The sequence below is a fragment of the Leuresthes tenuis genome, unplaced genomic scaffold (genome assembly GCF_036924035.1).
Source record: "Leuresthes tenuis unplaced genomic scaffold, fLeuTen1.0.hap1 SCAF_22, whole genome shotgun sequence".
Lineage (NCBI taxonomy): Eukaryota > Metazoa > Chordata > Actinopteri > Atheriniformes > Atherinopsidae > Leuresthes > Leuresthes tenuis.
This window is the reverse complement of record NW_027325376.1, coordinates 12146466-12166222: the sequence shown is the minus strand read 5'-3', so window position 1 is coordinate 12166222 and position 19757 is coordinate 12146466. Positions and strand designations below refer to the sequence as shown.

Sequence of the window (19757 nt, the reverse complement as noted above, 5' to 3'; positions counted from 1 at the left end):
CTCAAGCATTCCTTTCACAGGTATTTAAGGGAAAGGACCTGATCTGGAAAATAAACAAGGAAGTCCCACTCTCGTTCGGCTACATTCACAATTTGTCTGCCTCTCCTTTCAGACATCAAGAAGCTTTACCGTTTGACTGGTGTGGACAACAAGCCCACAGTGTTCCTGTTCAATGACACCCAGATTGTAGATGAATCCTTTCTGGAGGACATCAATAACATCCTGAGTTCTGGAGAGGTGCCTAACCTTTACAAGCAGGATGAGTTTGTTGAGGTTGGTATTGTCTTCAAATACTGCTGGCCTCTTGTCTGTCCATCTCTCTAACACAAGCATCTATCTCTGTTGTCATGCTCAGTTTAATTGAGTGTTGTTTAACTGAAAGCATTGTGATATGAGTTCCGTCAGTTAAAATCAACTGAACCTCTGACTTGATGCATGTGCTGTCACTGTTTTCTGTCTGTGTGTAGGTGTGCAATGCCCTGTCGGAGTATGCCAGGAAAGACAATGTGATGGAGACTCCCGACTCCCTGTTCAGCTACCTGATCGAGCGAGTCAGAAACAACCTGCACATAGTACTCTGCATGAGCCCTGTGGGAGAACCATTCAGGTATATTTTGTGGGTGACTGACAGCATCTTGGGAACTATGCACTGTGATTCACAAAGGTGGAAAAACTGCAAAAGTTCAGGAGTATTATTTTACAAAGTACAACAAATTAACTGAAAATGTTTGGAGTTGACGTTTAAATATGAGCATTCACATCTAAGTGTCCATTGTGTGTTTACAATTATACAGATTTGTTCATATTGTTTATTAATATAATATATATAATAATATTCCTAATGGAATGAGAGCATGAGGAAAAAAGATCGTTGCTGCTGCTTCGATCCGTGAACGCTGGCACATCCAAGGCAATTGTTTAGCCGTGTTGTAATGACAAACACAATGTCATTATCCCTTTGAAACGGAATATTAGTCACTGAATGTTTGCAGATGAACAAACAGAGTTTTACTGGTGGTGTAAAGCTGATATTCTGTACTTCACAATACGGTGATGTAGCCATTTAATTAGACCACCGTCCTTCCTCGATCATACGTTAACTTGAGCAAAGTCGACTTGACTGATTGTTGATGTTCAACACTGCGAAAAAATGTTTTCTTCTGCTTCTAACTCTCAGTGAGAGATCATCATATATACAAATATGCCTATTAGGTTCTTCAGTGGTTATTTTGTCAGATGACAGTGTTGTTATACTATCTGGATTTGATCAGAGTAGAACAATGCTTTGAGCTGCTGTAAGCCGACATGTTGTCTCAATGGGCTGATTTTTTTTCAAGCACAATTTCTGAGGAAAAGCAGAAAAAAAATGTGAATGAGAGCAGCTTTATCGGGAATTTGGCTGTTATTTATACACACTTACTCTTTAGTGTTTGGACAAAAACATGCAAAAAGTTATTTGTGTGTGTTAGTCTGGTTGTGAAGCTTGATCTCAAACTAACAAACGTTTACATCAATTTTAAAAGTCCAGTTTTAGTCGGCCTAACACAGTTTGTTTGTTTTTCTGGTGTCCTGTAACCGTGATTAGTGACTTGTGAGTCATCATGAGCAGATAACATTTTGATACCAGAGTGATTCTGCAGCATGCACTTGACTTTCATGAGCACAAATGACTTTGCTGCATAATAATGTATTAATTATTCTTTTTGGCTGTGTTCTCCTAACCATCAGTCAAACATACTTTCAGTTCTTTGGGTAGCAAGAAATTATATCTGACTAAAAACTTTATGACTCAGGAACCGCATCCTCCAGTACCCCGCGATGGTCAACTGCACCACCATTGACTGGTTCTGTGAATGGCCTAAAGATGCCCTACTGGAGGTAGCTGAGAGGTACCTGGATGGACTGGAGCTGGGCTCGTTGGAGGGGGTGCGGCAGGCACACGCACACATGAATTTTTCACTATTAACTCTGTAAGGATCAACCTGATGCGTCAGATTGACCTTTTTACATGTCCTGCATAACATTGTAGATCCAGACAAAGGTTGCCAGTATCTTTGTGACCACACACCAGTCAGTGGCACAGGTCTCCGAAAGGATGAAGTTGGAGCTGAGGAGGTATAACTATGTAACACCCACCAACTACCTGGAGCTGGTATCTGGCTACAAAAAGTAAGCACCTTTTCCACTCCCTCCTTCACTAATTGTTGCTCCACTGTTCTTCACTTTCCACACACCATCTTGGGATGCGTCACTTGTGTATACTGGATACTCTAAGAAGCACTAAGCTGATCCTGGTAAAAATCCGAAGTGCGTAAACAGTGTGCATACATAGATTGTGAGTACTTTAGATATTTTGGGTTGCATGCATCAGCATAGAGATAAACCAGAACAAGCTAGATTCTCATGTGTAAACATTTACAAGTCTGTCTGTCCGTTACATCCACTTAATGCCTGTTTCTGTTCCAGTCAGCTTCTAAATGATCCTTTGTTTGCATCTATCCAGGCTGTTGGCGGAGAAACGTGGTGAGCTGGGGGAGCAGGTGAGCAAGCTGCGTAATGGCCTTTTTAAAATCAGTGACACGCGGGAGAAAGTGGAGGCCATGTCTGTAGAACTCGAGGAGGCCAAGAAGCAGGTGGCCGAGTTCCAGATACAGTGTGACCAGTACTTGTCTGTCATTTTACAACAAAAGAGAGAGGCTGGAGAGCAGCAGAAGGTAAGTGGCAAGCACACAAATAACTTATAGACAAGTAATGTTTGATTGAGATATTTGGAAAACTGCGTGGTAGTTCTGTCACAGGAAAGACGCCAGTGGTGTATATTTTCCTGTGTTTGTGCTCAGATGGTGACTGCTCATGGTGAGAAAATTGGGGCAGAAGAGTTAGAGTGTAAAGCCATGGCTGAGAATGCGCAGAGAGAGCTGGACAAGGCCCTGCCTGCCCTGGAAGAGGCATTGAAGGTAGATCTTTGTCCTGCTCTAATCTTGGAAGCTTCAGTCATGCTTGTAACTTGTCTCTAACTTCCAACATCCACACATTGTTTACTCCTTCCTGTCAGGCTCTGGAGTCTCTAAATAAGAAGGATATGACAGAGATCAAGTCGTATGGCCGTCCTCCAACACTGGTGGAGACGGTGATGCAGGCTGTCATGACCCTTCTGGGTAAAGAGCCTACGTGGGCGGAGGCCAAGAGACAGCTGGGTGAGAGGCAGCAGTAGTCCAGAATTTTAACTAAGGATGATGTGTTCTGAAAATGAATACATTAATGATAAAGTAATACAGATTATGTACAGTTAGGCTAAAAAAGAAACGCGTAACAAGGATAAAAGGGGACGGCAAATGACAGATGCCACTTGATTAATGCCAAAGAAAATCACACTTTCTCTCTTATCTTTTCCCATGTTGAGTGTTATTTGTTCCTAGAATTCTCAGGGCTCCGATATATTAACACTTTGCTCCTGTTGCAGCGCAAATTCTGGCCTAATGTTCCAACAGTGTTTGACAAAAGTCACACTGCTAAATTTGCACCTGGCCTTGTTACATATGTTTATATATAGGTGCTTCCTTTCCACAGCGCAAAATGTGTGGAAGAGAATATTGACATGAGTCACCGCAGCTGATTTCGCTGTCGTTTCTGATCTTATTTACTGCCGTAAAGGTGCATGTCTCGAATTTTGTGCCCGGCATGGCTGAGGTTGCTGCACTGATGAGGCACAGCGGTTGCACAGCAACTGGAATGCCAGAGGAAGACGAGGCATGTTATTTTTAATTGAGTTTATGAAGTCAATAACAACCTGGGATCTCTAATTAGAAGGAGTCTTACAACACTCAATGCACCAAAAGTTTTAGCAGCTCTCCTTTTTTCCATTTGCTTAATGCTTAATTTATGTTTCAATGGGTACACCATATGATCCATCAATATCCACATTTTCACTGGCATTGTCCCGAAGTACATAGGAAAACCAGTATAACATCAAAATGGAAACTTTTATTTCAACTTAATCAGACTTCAATATGATCTTCAAATGTTTCTGGCAGGTGAGGCCAACTTCATCAAAACATTGATCCATTTTGACAAGGATAATATATCAGATCGTGTTTTGAAGAAGATTGGCCATTACTGCAGACAAGCTGACTTCCAGCCAGAAATCATTGGGAAAGTGTCACTTGCTGCCAAGTCCCTCTGTATGTGGGTCAGAGCCATGGAGGTAAGGGAGGGGCTGCTGGCTCCAAACACGCAATCACACGGACCCAAACAACTGCACATGCTTACAGATAGGAGTAATCACCAGAAAACATCATGGACACATTGGTTCGTAATTCATTATTGCTGATTAGTTGGTGATTTTGTGCGTGAAGATTGAAGACTTTAATAAAATGTAAATAAATGCACAAACCCACAATGAGCTGCATACACTAAATTGTTAGTGCATTAGTGCACCATAAGTACCGTAATAAAAAACATTTGATAAAAAGATGCACCAGCCACAGAACAGTGAGACCATCATTTATAATTAACTGTTTGAATGAGAAAATAAAAAGCAATAATGTAGCCATGATTGTGTATTGTTTCTCTCCAGGTGTACGGTCGTATCCACAGGGAGGTAGAGCCAAAGCGGGCCCTGCTGAATGCTGCTACGACCCAGCTAGCAGAAAAACAGGCTGCGCTGGCTGATGCCCAGTCTAAACTACGTGAGGTATGAGGCTTAGGGCCTTTAGTAACACCCTGATAGATGTTAACGCATGAACTCATCTGATAGAAGTGCTGTGTGTGAGCAGGTGGCAGAGAAACTGGATCAGTTGAAAAAACAGCATAGTGAGAAACTGGCCATGAAGGACAGTTTGAGAAAGAAATCGGATGACATGGAGGTGAAACTGGACCGAGCTGGCAAACTGGTGACGGGACTTGCTGGAGAGAGGGTTCGCTGGGATGAGCGAGTTGCTGTGAGCCGGACACACACTCATACACACGTTTGTTTCTTTATCCCATGAAGAAACTCCCCTGCCAAAATACACTTCCTGGTCCTTTAGCCTAACCTTAACAACCACAACTGAATGTCTCACCACAGCTCAATGATTTCATTTTAACCTGAATTCTAAAGCCAAGTCTTAACCCTCAAAAAAATTTGGACCACTGAAGGCAGCAACTTGGTCCTGAATGTGACCGTAGGTCCAGATCAGTTGGTGTCCTTTTAGCTTTTGGTCTTCATCATGACACATACATACACATGAATGGATAAAGAGACTACTGGAAAACTGAATTCAGAGAAAATAACTACTTTGAACACTGTTGCTGCTACACAGAAAATACTACTAAATTGAATTTATTAGTAAATTAGAAGAGTAAATAAGGTTAATTTGTCACTTCAGTGGACAGCAGACAAACATATTAACCTGAAAACTGGGCCCTTCGAGTTGCCATTTTCTGGCACACTCATTCTGCCACACATCCATATTCATGTGATCTGGGTTTCTGTGCTTCAGGGTCTTGAAGAAAACATGGGATACCTTGTGGGAGACTGTTTGCTGGCAGCGTCTTTCCTGTCCTACATGGGACCCTTCCTGTCCAATTATAGAGAAGAGCTGCTGGCCATCTGGATGAAAGAGGTCTGACACACACCAAAGAAACATATGCATCCTCATCTTTGGTTAAATGTAAAACAAAAAAGTTTATGCATACGGTGTCCTTCTAAAATGACAAGCAGAAATAAAAGATTGCATTTTCACAGTTGCCTGTCAAATAAAACCCGTCTTCTTCGTGTCTCACCTTCTTTCCTTCTTGCCACCTATTTGCCCTTCTTCAGGTTCTGGATTCGCAAATCCCATGCTCACCAGGATTCAGTTTTTCTGTTTTTCTGTCCAAACCAACAGCGGTGAGAGACTGGAATATTCAGGGCCTGCCCTCTGACGCGTTCTCTACTGAGAACGGAGTCGTCATCACCCGTGGAAACCGGTCAGCGCACAGAAAGCATTCTGGACCCCAGCGAAGCTTAAAACTTGAAATGCTTTTGGGATTTTTGGTGTTTCTGTGTTTAGATTTGGTTGTAGGTCATTTTGAAAACACGTTGCATGCCGTAAATAAAAGCTGACTTGATTTATGTCATCCTCCTTCTCAAGATGGCCACTGATAGTTGACCCTCAAGGCCAAGCTCTGAAGTGGATTAAAAATATGGAATCAGAAAAGGTAAGAGCAAGACTGCAGCAGTGTCCATGTGCTTGCAGACGGGGAAATTACTGGCTTCCCTCTATGATACTTGGGGTTTATTATTATTTTTTATTTAACAATGTTCTCATAATTTTGTTATAAAGCCTCTCTACTAAGGCTTTACCGAATTTATATATAATGTACATTCACTGCCGTTGGAACGTCCACTCTCATTTATTTCTCTTTATTACGGCATCAGCCACCCAAGACCCTTTTCCCTTTTTCCATCTAACCTTTTACTTTAGTCAGTCTATCACATCTCTTACAATTCATCAGTCCAGAGTCCAGGTGCCACCAAATTACTAATGATTCCCCACAAATGAATGCTAAACTTGAGAGGACTGCCTGCCTGAGCCTCCCAATAGATAAATTGACCTACCTAATAAAAGCAGTCTTGAAGGTCTAATTGAATTGGATTGAATCAAACTCTAGATTTTGTGTGGTTACATAAGGGGCTATTTGTATGGGATGATGGTGTCTTTATTTCGTCTCTTCCCTGCCACACGTCCAGGGTCTGAAGGTAGTAGACCTTCAAATGCCAGATTTCCTGCGGGTACTGGAAAATGCCATCCAGTTTGGGAATCCTGTGTTGCTGCAGAACGTCCAGGAGGAATTGGACCCTTCTCTCAACCCAATTCTCAACAAGTCCCTGACACGAATAGGTCTGAGACACATGCACCAACAAAAACAGGCAAATTGACTAACTGAAATACAAACTGATAAAGTTTTCTTCGGTAACTATGTGGGTGTGCTTGAATCCACTGTGTGTCTGGGTCTGTTTTTGTGGTTCCTTTCCCAGGTGGCAGGCTGATGTTAAAACTCGGCGATAAGGAGTTGGAATACAATCCAGAGTTCAGGTTCTACATCACCACCAAACTGTCCAACCCCCACTACACACCAGAGATTTCCTCAAAGACCACCATAGTCAACTTTGCTGTCAAGGAGCAGGTGTGTGTGCACGTGTTTATGAAAGAAAATGCATTTTCTGTGTTTTTTTCCATTTTTTTTTCTGATGATACTGTTCTTTTTGTGACTCTTTTTTTTTTGTGCTAATACAATATGCCAGTTCAGCGGGATTTATGTGCATTGTGTGCAGGGTCTGGAGGCCCAGCTGCTGGGAATTGTGGTACGTAAGGAGCGTCCAGAGCTGGAACAGCAGAAGGACTCTTTGGTGATCAGCATTGCTGCTGGCAAGAAAAGCCTGCAGGACCTGGAGGATGAGATCCTCAGGTTGTCCAGCCAGCCATTTGAGACACTGTGACCTTTTTCATTTTTATTCATATTTCCTTTGCACAGTAGGCAGAATTTAGTTTCAGTCACAGTTACAGCAGTTGAAGTTGCGTTTTCCCACTTCCTGATTGTGGAGAAATCCTTTTTAAAAGCAGTGGTGATCATAGTACAGCCATTTGCCAAAGAGCCACTTAATTAAAGTCTGAATTTATTTAAGTGCCAAAAAACATAAGAAAATTGTTTCACAAAGTGACACTTAATGTCACAGATTAGTGTCTCGCCAATAGGTTCTTCAGATAGGAGACTCCTGTTTAAAAGCCTACCCAGCCTTAAATCTCATTTAGCAGCCTTACAAGACCACAAGCTTTTGACATGATCTCATTCTGCTTATTGTTTACCAGCTTCACCTTTCTGTTATGACATTAATGGTCACACAGAGGAAGGTATTAGCAAAAGATCATCAGCGATGGACATCACAGGCCCTCTTCATCCTGTTATGTACACTTCAGCCATCTTGTCTTTTAAATATGGAACTATCTTTTGTAAGGTTGTCCTTTAAGGTTGTTTTTAATCGATTCCCGTCTTAAATTTCTGAAACACATTTTCCTTCCTTGATTTTGTTATGTTTACAGTCTTAGGCTCTGTTGGAGTTAACCTTATTTTTTTCAAATGTGTGTATTTGCTCTAATAGGCTGCTGAATGAGGCGACTGGCTCGCTGCTTGATGATGTGCAGCTGGTAAACACCCTGCAGACGTCTAAAGTGACAGCCACTGAAGTTTCAGAGCAGCTGGAGAGCAGTGAACAGACTGAGCTCAAGATCGACTCAGCAAGAGAGGTAAGATGGGGAGATGAGGTGATAAAGGCATTGGGGATTTTTTATTTATTTTTTTCCTTTCTCAAGCTTGACCTATTTATAGGAGGATCCGCCTGGTACCAGCAATGATTAAAATGAATACATTGCTGTTGATAGATCTGTACGTGTCAGAAATAAATAAGATAGAATAAGTGGTTCAACAGCAGATTTAGGGTGGAAGGATGGTGAAGGACTAAAGAATAAAAGCATTCTCTCTCAACAGGCTTACCGTCCATGTGCCCAACGAGCCTCTATTCTCTTCTTCATTCTAAATGACATGGGCCGCATCGACCCCATGTATCAGTTCTCACTGGATGCTTACATCAACCTGTTTCTTCTCAGCATCGAAAAGAGCAAACGGAGCTACAAGCTGGAGGAACGGATTGCCAACCTCAATGACTACCACACATATTCTGTGTACAAGTACGCACTGAGAGAAGACTTTTTAATGTCCGTTTGCATGTAGCCTTTGTTTAGTAAGACCATTTTTGATTAAATAAAAGTGAGCGTTTTCCAAATAATAAAACTGAATAAAGGTTGGTTCATCAGTTAACTTGACTATTATAATTATAAATGTAGTATGCCCAACTAAAAGCTTCATTCTTCAAACTTGCTGTTGCTAACTCAGTGTGATTCTGGCTCTGATGTGTTGTCTGCTGCAGGTACACATGTCGTGGTTTGTTTGAGGTTCACAAGCTGCTCTTCAGCTTCCAGATGTGTGCCAAGATCCTGGAAGTGTCTGGCAAACTCAACATGGATGAGTACAGCTTCTTCCTTCGAGGAGGACTTGTAAGATGCATAGATTGCACGCAAACATCACACTTATTCATCGTTTGATTTAAGATAGTCCAACAGGACAAACCTTTTCTTTTCAAAGGCTTGGAACATCATCAGTCATTAGACTAAATTATTTGATATTCCTGGAACAGGCATGATTCTGTATGATTGATGTGTGAGCAGTTCAGACTTCTATTGATACACTAATGGAAGGATAGTCTCGATAGTGGCTAATTGATGGATTTTTAGGTACTTGATAAGGAAGATCAGATGGATAACCCATGTGCCAGCTGGTTAGCGGACTCCAGCTGGGATAACATCACAGAGCTGGATAAACTGCCCAACTTCCATGGCATTGTGGCCTCCTTTGAACAGTATCCTCGAGACTGGAATCTTTGGTTCACAAGCGCTGAGCCCGAGAACACCACACTCCCAGGTCTGCTCGTCCTTCTGCATTTTCAGCAACTTTTTGTGATTGCAGAGCGCAAAGGCTATTTCCGACTTTGTTTTTGGTTCATGGAAGAGGTGGAAAAGAGTTTAACTCTCTTACCAAATTGTAATTGCTTCTTAATTATGTTATTTGTTCACCAACCTTTTTTAATGATTTTACTAGGGGATGTGTCTACTTGAGCTGTCTTGCTATCTTGCACCCTTTTATATCCAATCTGCCCCCCTTCACCCCTGAATTCCACGGTTCTTTCTTCTTTTAGGTGACTTGGAGAATAACTGTAATGATCTCCAGAAGATACTGATAGTGCGTTCTCTACGCCAGGACCGTGTCTCTTGTTGCATCACCTCCTTCATTATTAACCACCTCGGCTCTCGCTTCGTAGAGCCACCAGTTCTCGACATGAAGTCAGTGAGTGTCAGCCGTTATCCTTTTTATTCCTATAGTTTCTTCCATTCGGAATATTTAATTTGAGTGTTTGAATTTATATATATGATAGATATATATATATATATATATATATATGATATAGTTGATCTATTTTTATTCTTGTCCACAACTCACTGAACTGACGTTCGACAGGGACTTTTTTTTGGCCCATCTTCTCTTTTTTTTCTCCTTAATCCCTCTTGTCTTCTCCTCAGGTTGTGGAGGAATCCACCTGCTGTACTCCTTTGATCTTCGTTCTGTCCCCTGGAGTGGATCCCACAGGTGCCCTGTTGCAGCTGGCCGAGGCCTCTGGCATGAGCAAACACTTCCATGCTCTCTCTCTGGGCCAAGGGCAGGCGCCCATTGCCAAGACCATGATAGAGGAGGGAGTCAAGAACGGTACGGGACCAATCGCTGTCTTAGTTTCAATTAACCAGTTGTTGACTGATTAGATTATTCTTTCCTTTAATGGTCACTACATGAGCATTTTAACACTCAAACACAGCTGCACATGATATACGAACAAGTTATACCACCTTATCAAAGTGCTTTTTTCATTGCCTAGGTCATTGGGTGTTTCTCGCCAACTGCCACCTCTCCCTTTCATGGATGCCTGACCTGGACAAGATTATTAAGGAGCTGTCAGTTCAGAATTCCCATCCAAAATTTAGACTCTGGCTCAGTTCTTCGCCACATCCCGAGTTTCCCATCACCATCCTGCAGGCTGGCATCAAGATGACAACCGAACCACCAAAGGTACAAGAGATCTCATGCATGTGGTCGTGTGGTTCTACAGGGATGCATATATATAGTATAATATAATATATTTATATCTATATCAAATTTATATCAAATCTCTAAAATTGCGATTTCTTTGGTATGTACATTATGTACATTTGAGTTTTATTTGTTAACCCATACTTTACTCTACAGCACCCATGTAACACTCCTCAGTAGTCCTAACACTGCTCACCCTGTTGTCTCCAGGGTGTGAAAGCCAACATGAAGCGTCTGTACCAACTGGTGACAGAAGCTCAGTTCTGCCGCTGCTCGAGACCCCCGCTCTACAGGAAGCTCCTCTTCTCCCTCTGCTTTTTTCACAGCATCCTGCTGGAAAGGAAGAAGTTTCGGCAGATGGGTTGGAACATTGTCTATGGCTTCAACGATTCTGACTTCGAGGTTTGGGCCTCATCTGATACAGAAAGAAACAGTGGCATCTGCTAGAAAGCTAGGAACAAAAACAGAAACACTGCTATTATTTAATCCAATCAACATACTGGTGTTGACAACTGCTGAATTACATTGAGAAGATGTTCCTTGAGTGGGATGAAAATCTATTGACTGGTTAGAATGTGTGAGTGATGTTCCTTCTATTCCACTCCAAATTACAAATGGAATCATTTTATATCTTGTTTGAGTGACGGCTGTTTACACAAATGAATGACGACAGATTAGTTTATTGTGCTAATAGCAGTGTTTCATGGTGTCAGACTACAATATCACCAACAATCAACAGTCAACAAAATGCAAGTGACACAATTGAATGCCTTTTGTAGGTGAGTGAGAACCTCCTCTGTTTGTACCTGGATAAATATGAGGAGATTCCCTGGGATGCGATGAAGTACCTTATTGCTGGTGTCATCTATGGCGGTCATGTCACAGACGACTGCGACAGACGTCTTCTAACCACATACATCAATGACTACTTCTGTGAAGCTGCCATAAACCAACCCTTCTTTAAGTAAGTTGAGTAAAATATGCCACATCATCTTTGGCTACGATTTGTGGATGCAGTGAAAATTCCTATACTTGATACCAATAATTTGGGGAATTTGGGTTTTCATAAACACAAAAATGTTTTTTTTTTATGATTATTTATGTGAAAATGTTTAGATATTTCTAAGCGTAAATTCATGCAATTCACTTGAAAAGAAGTAATTTATCTTCTGGTGGACACAACCTGTGGCTTGCCGAAGCTCATTGCTGTTCACAGAGTGCTAGCACCACCAAGAGGGCAGTTTGAGTATTACCACAAGAGCGCCAGACTGCTTGACACTGAACATGAGCCATGTCAAGATGCCCTTTGTTTTAATTGCTTTCGCTCGTCTTTTGTTAACTCCATTGTTTTAAAGTAACCGCTCTCAGAAATACAAGGAGACATTTCCGACATTTAATGAATATGTCTTTTAGGCAGAATGACTTATGGGACGGATGTTGTCAGCTGCCTTGATGAGCAGTGAGTGTCTTGCAGGAGAAAGACAACATTACCACTTCATGCAGCTGGGCTCAGCAAAGTGTTATCCTCAGTACACAAACACTTGAGTTTATTATTGTTCTTTGTAGCCAAAAGGTTTTGTATTGCTGCTCTTGAATTTTATTTGGTGAGATTAAAGTAATCTCTTCTGGGAAATTAAATTGCAGGAATAAAAAAGCGCTCCTTAAGACTTGTTTTTTTTTTTTATTTAAAAAGTGTTTTTGATTGTAATGGAACAAATGAAAAGTATCTTTTTGAACTGTAACACAGCTTAAATTCTGTAGCATGTACACAGATGAGATAATGCAAATATGTTCTGTTGTTTTATTTACTGTTTTATTTATTTACTTTATTTACTGTGTAACTGCACACTTCTGTTTCTGATAACTCACTTTCATCCCTCTTTTTCTTGTCAGGTTATCAAGCCTACCCTCCTATTTTATCCCCCATGATGGTCCCCAGTCCACCTATAAGGAGTATATCAACGTGCTGCCATCCACCGAACACCCTGAGGTGTTTGGTCAGCACCCTAATGCCGATATCGCGAGCCAGATAGCGGAGACCAGGACGCTATTTGACACCCTGCTCTCCCTGCAGCCCCAGGTCACCAGCACCCCTACTGCAGGTGCCGGCCCCAGTCGAGAGGATACGGTGAGGATGTGGAGAGTTGATCCACAGTTCATTACAGGAGATACTGGAAATGTGCCACTTTTTTTTTCTTGACTGCAGTATGAATCAGGAAGAAGAAACCTCTCCATAGTCTTTGAATCAGTGAGTTTAGATTTTTGTTCTCATCAAAGAACATACAGCCGACAGTGTATCAAGCAAACCAAGCATAAAACTAACACTGAGGCTGTGGCAGCGGCCACAGGCAGCAGTAGCTACTCTGGAGAGTCAGTGACCGCAAGTGCTGCTGCTAATGATGCTGATGCCTACCAGACACCCACTGTTGCAATCGGCAACACTAACGCTTTTGCATGTCCATAACAAACAAAAACCCATAGGCAAACAGTGGTGTTTCAGTTCAGTTGAGTATTATAACATTTCCCCAAACTGTGGCTCTTAACGTTAGTGTGTCTCAGCTGAAAACTTGTTGTAGTGAGGAACAGAGACACAGAACAAGACTCAACAGTATTTTGGACAAGCTATACTAAAACCTTCTGAGCTGCATCCAACCTTTTTAAAAGGCTCAAAATCACATCACCAGCAATGCCACCTTCTTAAAGAGTTTGGCTCAGCTGTAGAATAATGGTACATCATAGTTTTAAGAGATTACAGAGACTGCTCATGTCTCAGACCTGCCTCCTACCTCCCACAGTGCAGTTCAAACATATTTAGGTTTTCCTCTAACTTAAGTTTTTCACAGTTTATTTGATTAAAGCCCTGATAGGTACGGTATCCAAATAATGATTATGCGATTTCCCATTTTTAGATTAATAAGGTATTATTTGATTTAACTCAGTTTGATGAAGACCAACCCATCTTTTCATGATTCTCTGTAAAGACTTTGAGCCCCCGTGCTCATCACAATGTGGAACTGACACGGAGATCACGCTCTGGGTTTCAGGGTTGTCACAGTTAATGCAGTGATCATGTTTTAACGTAATCTCCCTTTAACGCCGCCACAAAGAAACTTTGTAGTTACAGTCCTCACTCCATCTTCATGTCCAACGTTACCGCACCACATTTTTTGACAACTTCTATCAGAAAGAACAAATGGCTCAGTACCCAGTACTGAATAAGGGTTTTTACTGCAGCCGAACTCATAACTGATAACTTCCTACTGGACCAATTGCTGTAAGTCATGAAGAGAGGCAGGGAGAAATGGGTTTTATTTCTATTGTAAGACACTGAACATTTTATACAACATTCAGAAAATAGTTATCCTGGAGCCTCATCCTAACTTGACACTTAAAGGCTGATTATGAGTTTTAGAATTGTAGTAAATCCATTCACAATAAGGCTATTTTCTTCAAGAGCAAAGCTTAGCCGCTGGTTGTACATTTGTGTGAGTTTAGCATTTAAGATTTTTTATTTGTCAAGCACTTAAACAGATTGTATGATGAAATACATTTGCACTTAATAACAATTAACTGTACACATGAATGCGATTAGTTGTTATAGAAAAAAAGATCTCCAGACAGGCCCTGTTGGAAGCCATAAACCAGAAAGCCAGTAAAACAGTCCATGTGGAAGACCTACAGGTTTGGGTTTCACCAGGCTCAAAGTTGCAGATACTGAGAGAACACGTATGTGTGATGCAGGATAAATTGCAATGAGGCAGAAGCCTGGCACATAATTTAAGCCTCTCTCCGTTACGCAGGGAATGTTGGACATAAAATTGTCGTGGCATATGAAACTGGCGTGGCAGTGCTTCATGAAAAATTCACTGCTCGTCTCTTTTATTTATTGCATAGAAAAACTGACGAAAGGAAACTGTACTAACAGTGGCATCAAATGGTCTGTGTTCTTACACTTTCAGGTAACAATGATTGATAGAGCAATCATTGTTACCTGAAAGATAGAGAATGGTTGTTACCTATAGAGGCTATACTTAATTAAAAGGTCAATTATTTTGTAAGTATGTAGTCACATATTGTTGTAATTGCTTGAGGGGGAGCCTGTATATTACATATCGACCAGGAGGTCCTGACTTCATTGATCTGCACATCATTTTAGCAATTGATTTATAAGTAACAATTGAGTGGTTTTACGTTCTGTCCTACTAAGATGTCAAAATAATTTAAAGACAGACTAAGCTGAATATTCCTGGAAAAACTACAAAGTTTAAAAAGAAATGTATCAGCAGGAAGAAGTATGCATAATAAATTATTTAAAAATCCTGAGACAGGTCTGTTTTGTACTTTAGTTCAATACTTTAGTAAAAATAGTCAATTATATTCCACCACTGTGATTTGTTTCCCTAAAGTTCACAAGATATTTCTGTTCAGGCTTATTTCCCTGAATTTTCTCTCAGGGGTCACACCCCTGGCCCCCTACTACCTTTCTAAGGTTCAGATTTTATGCCGCCAGCTCCCACTGTGCTGCCTATGATTTTCTACCACAACACTAGCATAGTGACAGATGTGATGCATTTTTTTTTGGCATATCAATTCGATCCAGTGCTCATGTTGAGGCATGCTATCTGTCAGCCCAGCTTGTTTTTTAGATTTACTCAGTTTATAATCGTTCTGTTTTGAAGTCAGAGGGGGGAAAACCTTGGCTCAAACAATCAGCATGTCATATTCTAATCTCCTATATGTGCTGTAGTTTGGATTCTCTTCCTTCTTGTTTGGATTGGGCTGATGTAGTGACCAAGTGCTGCTCTTTCTTTTTCACCACTGTGTGTGTAACGTGACACGGATCGCTCATAATTTAATACATATTTGGAATGGCCAGCCACATTTGCTTGTTATTTCCCTGAGGTACTCAGACATCCATGTGGTTACTTAACATTGGCTAACAGTCATCAGTGTAACAAGATACAGATCTTGGAATTAGGGGCATACTTTTGTAAAGTATTGGGATAGGCCTGAAGAGGGACTTTTCAGGCTCAGTTGGAGCTGTCTCTTGAGATCAAACCTGTACTGTTTTGTTTTGAAAGTCATGTGATAATCACCTGTGAGGATTCCTCCTGAAAGTATTTCACATTAGTTTCTCTATGTGCTTTAGATAATAAGTTACTGTAATAGTGCAGATATCTTTAGAGGTGCTTGTGGTTGCTAGATTCTGACAGTTTTTTTTTTTTCTGTAGTATATTGAGAGTGTGCGTCTTTACGTTTTAGTATCAAAAGTAATAGCCAATGTAGGTGAACCGGTCACATCTGCTTTTCTAGGTCTTGGAGCTGTTTGCTGATGTCCGTGGGAAAATCCCAGCGTTGATTGACTACGAGGGCACCAGGCTCCTCCTTCAGCACAACCCTTCACCTCTCAACGTGGTCTTGCTGCAAGAGATCCAGAGATACAATTCTCTACTGGACACCATCGTGTACGTACTTTGTGTGTTGGCATGTTTGTGCTTCTAATATTTTAACCATCAGACCCTCATTGGTCTTGTGCTATAGTTTCAAATTTGGTCAAATTCTTGATCGACAATAGCTGAACACAAATAAATATCAGTAATCATTTTACTGCCCGATAGACACACACCTGTAGGATTAGGTCTTCTTTTATGAATTTTAACCATGAGGCAACCATTTTACTATGAGGCAAAACTATAAATGACAACGCTGACTTATTGGCCTGTTATTTGAACATAGTTCAGGTCATCTATGCACCTTTTTCATGTGAAAATATGTATAAGATTGTGCTGTTTAAAAAGTCAAAAGTGTGTAAAATTCACCCGTTATTGTTAAACCAACGGGTAAAATGAAAAAGGAACTTTCTGAAAGGAACATTTCTGCTTTTGCTGTTTGTTGTTTTGGCTGCGTTCGTGTCTTAGTTCATCTTTGGTGGAGCTGGAGAGGGGGATTAAAGGCTTTGTGGTCATGTCGTCAAGCATGGAGGAGACCTTCAACTGCATCTATGACGCCCGGGTGCCGCCACTTTGGGAGAAGGTGCGAACACACAAAGCATCCGCTATTTTGTACAGAACTTGGAGTTCATTTAAAACATTTTATATTTTGCACTTGTTCTCTGGTTTTGTTTTCAATACTTTCAAAACTTTATGTTTTCATCCACTTACAATTTCTCACTTGTTTAATATGCAGGTGTGCTTGCACTTCTTATGTGGGATAATTATTCCACTGGTGATGCAGTTGCAGTATGCAAGATGGTTTTCTTAGAGAAAGCGTCTGCTGCTCTCTTTTTATCTTTCTTTTCTAAGAAAAATTGACAGCAGACAAACGAGAGTGAAGAAGTGAGGTAATGATCAGTTTTATTGAGATGCCTGGTACTGGAATTGAGAATACTGTGTTTAAAGAGTGAACAAAAGCTTTGACAAGGTGACAAAGCCAGTGTGTTCCAAGGTAAGGAGTAAAACAAATATAGGCCTCAAAGGTTTGGCTGCAGTGTATTGTATGATAAAGCAGTGTTCAACCGCTAATATCACTGCCAAGCTGCTATGTTAATTTTTCCTTTGAGTATTCTGACTTCATTTGCATCTAAACCTTTCTCTGCAGCAGCTACAATAGATTGTCATGGTGTGCTGCCACTGAACAGAGGCCTTACATATTTCCAGTCTAGAGTCTTGCATATTAATCTTTGTGATTATGATCTGATCAACACTAATCTAGTTGTCCTCCATGAGCCATTACAACAGCTGCAGGCATGTCTCTGTGCTCGCTCACTGATCTGTTATTAAAGGTGTATTTATACATGACCCTGCCTGACTACACAGACACACGCTTATTGTTCAGGTCTCTCCAACCACACACACACACACACGTACACACATTCTGTGATGGCACTCTGGCAGCATTCCAGCTGTGTCCAAATCCTCCTCTGTGGCTTCATTATCACCAGACCCCTCTTTACAGTGGAGCGAGAACACAGGGTGCTGTCATCTTGGGTCAAAGGCTTGAATAGATTCTGGCTACATATGAAAGTGTGTGTGCATGTATCTATGAGTCAGTGGGGGTCAGAGCAGTTTGTGTTTATATTCAAGTGTCTTTCTTACTTTGGGTGTACTGTATGCCAGTGCTTGCAAATGTACGTTTGTGTGGACTTCAATGAGATGGAGCATATCTGGGCCCTCAGTGGCTGAACAAAGGCAGTGTCTGTGGGCTAATCGTACTGTAATAAGCAAAGTAAACCTTCCAAGGCCTGCTCCACTTTCTTAATAAGACCCTGAGCTCATTGTGCTGAGGCCAGCGGCTTATTACTGCTCAATCTACCGTGTGTGTGTGCGTGTGTGTATCAACTTCCTTTTATAGGAATATTGAATCGCCATTAAGGCTGTTGCCTCCAGCTGAGCGTCTCTATTGTTCTGACCACTTGTAAACTGGACAACTCATTGTTTTCTTTTTTTTTTTTTTCGTTCTCTGGCTTTTATCCATCTCTTGATCTTTTCAAATTTGTGTCTTGCTCTTTTTTTTCTTTTTGTGCACTTTGTGTCACTCGTTGCCTGCTTCATCTCCCTGTGCCTGTATCTTATGCTTTTATAAATGCTGAAGTATTACCTCCGTTGTGCTCTCTTTTTTCTCTCTGGGTCTTCATGCCTCATCTGGTCCAAGCAACGACAGCGGCCCCTCATTCACTCTCAGTCCTGCTTATTTATCCCTCCATCTCTTCATCCCTCTCTTCCCCGCCCCTCCTTGGCATGGTAGCCTGTCATTAGTTCTGAGCTCACAGACTCATGGCTTTAATATTGCCCAGCCTGCCTCTTCGCCTCCTGCCATTTTGTGTCTGCTTTCTTCTGAAAACTTGTGGGTAGAAGAAATGCAAAATTTACGAGTAAACTGTATTTTTTCAGTAAATGTTACAAGCATGTTTTGATTGATTTTTCCAAGCCTGCAGCCCTCACTGTGCGAAACATCTAGCTTGTGTGTGAATGCGTGGGTCCGGATTGTTCTCAAAGCAGACAGCTGAAAGTATTGCACATGCACAGATGAAATACGTTTGATTAATGAATATATATTTTTAAAAGTCTGTGACAAAGGATCAGTGTAGCTCTTTCTGTCTCACACAATAGTTATTAGCAAACTTTTACTGAAATGATTTGGAACATAAAGCTGTGTTATTTTCCCTGACAAAGAATGAGTTTGATTGTTTAAGCTTGGCATATCATGGCATGATGTACAGTGTGTCCCTCAATAAACTGAGAAAACTGGACAAATGGAGAACAAAAGAAGAAGTGACAGGCCTAAAACACTATCTACTGCAGGTTAACAGTATCTGAAAGAGATGTCCTTATAAAACGGGCAGAATTCCAACAAAGACACAGGTACCTGAGAGAGTCACCTGAAGGTTCAGTTGATCCATCGACTGTTAGCTCAAGCCTCATCAGAAATGGTCTCCATGGAAGGCTGTCAAGAAGCCATTATTAAGGAAGGGAAACAGGGAGAAAGGGCTGAGGTATGCCAAATGACACAAGAAGTGGCCTGAAAATCAGTGACCCTGACCTCAAGATTTTTGAAACAGTGTGGGATCATCTTGACAGAGAATGGAACAAAAGGCTGCCAACAACCAAATAGGAGCTTTGGAATGTGCTTTAAGAAGCCTGGAGAACTATTCCTGAAGACTACTTAAAGAAATGAGAAGAAAGCTTTCAGGGTTCAGGCTGTGTTGATGAATAAAGGTGGTTATATCATATGACTTTCAACCCTGTTAGAACTGTACGAAGTCTTTTATTGCCTTATATACTGCATTTACCTTTTATGATTGCACATGTTTCAGTAAATAATGGTGCCTATTTCTTTTTTTTTTTTCTAGCCATATATAAAACAAATAAACGGAGGTTTAAGATTTTTGCACTCTATTGTATTGCTGACAAAATCGCTAATTGATTTATTGGAAGAAGTATTGAAATTGCAAAAGAAAATCAACCACAACATGATTTCATTCAATTTTACAAGTCACCTCAGGTGCAGCACATGCCACAAGACAAAAGTTTTTGAGTTGTTTT

At 41.0% G+C, this 19757-nt stretch overlaps 1 protein-coding gene across 1 annotated transcript in view; it reads left to right on the top strand.

The window, feature by feature from the left end:
- The window catches only part of dnah2 (dynein, axonemal, heavy chain 2), a 66708-nt gene that overhangs the window by 42837 nt on the left and 4114 nt on the right, over window positions 1-19757 (top strand). Inside the window, exons 59-86 of the mRNA XM_072376170.1 lie at window positions 113-273; window positions 468-607; window positions 1794-1926; window positions 2030-2169; window positions 2504-2714; window positions 2841-2957; window positions 3056-3197; window positions 4035-4204; window positions 4577-4693; window positions 4776-4940; window positions 5481-5603; window positions 5801-5949; window positions 6114-6180; window positions 6713-6863; window positions 7001-7149; window positions 7298-7431; window positions 8123-8267; window positions 8509-8708; window positions 8948-9074; window positions 9312-9498; window positions 9773-9921; window positions 10155-10338; window positions 10505-10695; window positions 10927-11118; window positions 11496-11680; window positions 12610-12844; window positions 16030-16181; window positions 16635-16749. Of these exons, the coding sequence (XP_072232271.1) occupies window positions 113-273; window positions 468-607; window positions 1794-1926; window positions 2030-2169; window positions 2504-2714; window positions 2841-2957; window positions 3056-3197; window positions 4035-4204; window positions 4577-4693; window positions 4776-4940; window positions 5481-5603; window positions 5801-5949; window positions 6114-6180; window positions 6713-6863; window positions 7001-7149; window positions 7298-7431; window positions 8123-8267; window positions 8509-8708; window positions 8948-9074; window positions 9312-9498; window positions 9773-9921; window positions 10155-10338; window positions 10505-10695; window positions 10927-11118; window positions 11496-11680; window positions 12610-12844; window positions 16030-16181; window positions 16635-16749 (4331 nt within the window). The remainder of the gene's footprint in view (window positions 1-112; window positions 274-467; window positions 608-1793; window positions 1927-2029; window positions 2170-2503; window positions 2715-2840; window positions 2958-3055; window positions 3198-4034; window positions 4205-4576; window positions 4694-4775; window positions 4941-5480; window positions 5604-5800; window positions 5950-6113; window positions 6181-6712; window positions 6864-7000; window positions 7150-7297; window positions 7432-8122; window positions 8268-8508; window positions 8709-8947; window positions 9075-9311; window positions 9499-9772; window positions 9922-10154; window positions 10339-10504; window positions 10696-10926; window positions 11119-11495; window positions 11681-12609; window positions 12845-16029; window positions 16182-16634; window positions 16750-19757) is intronic.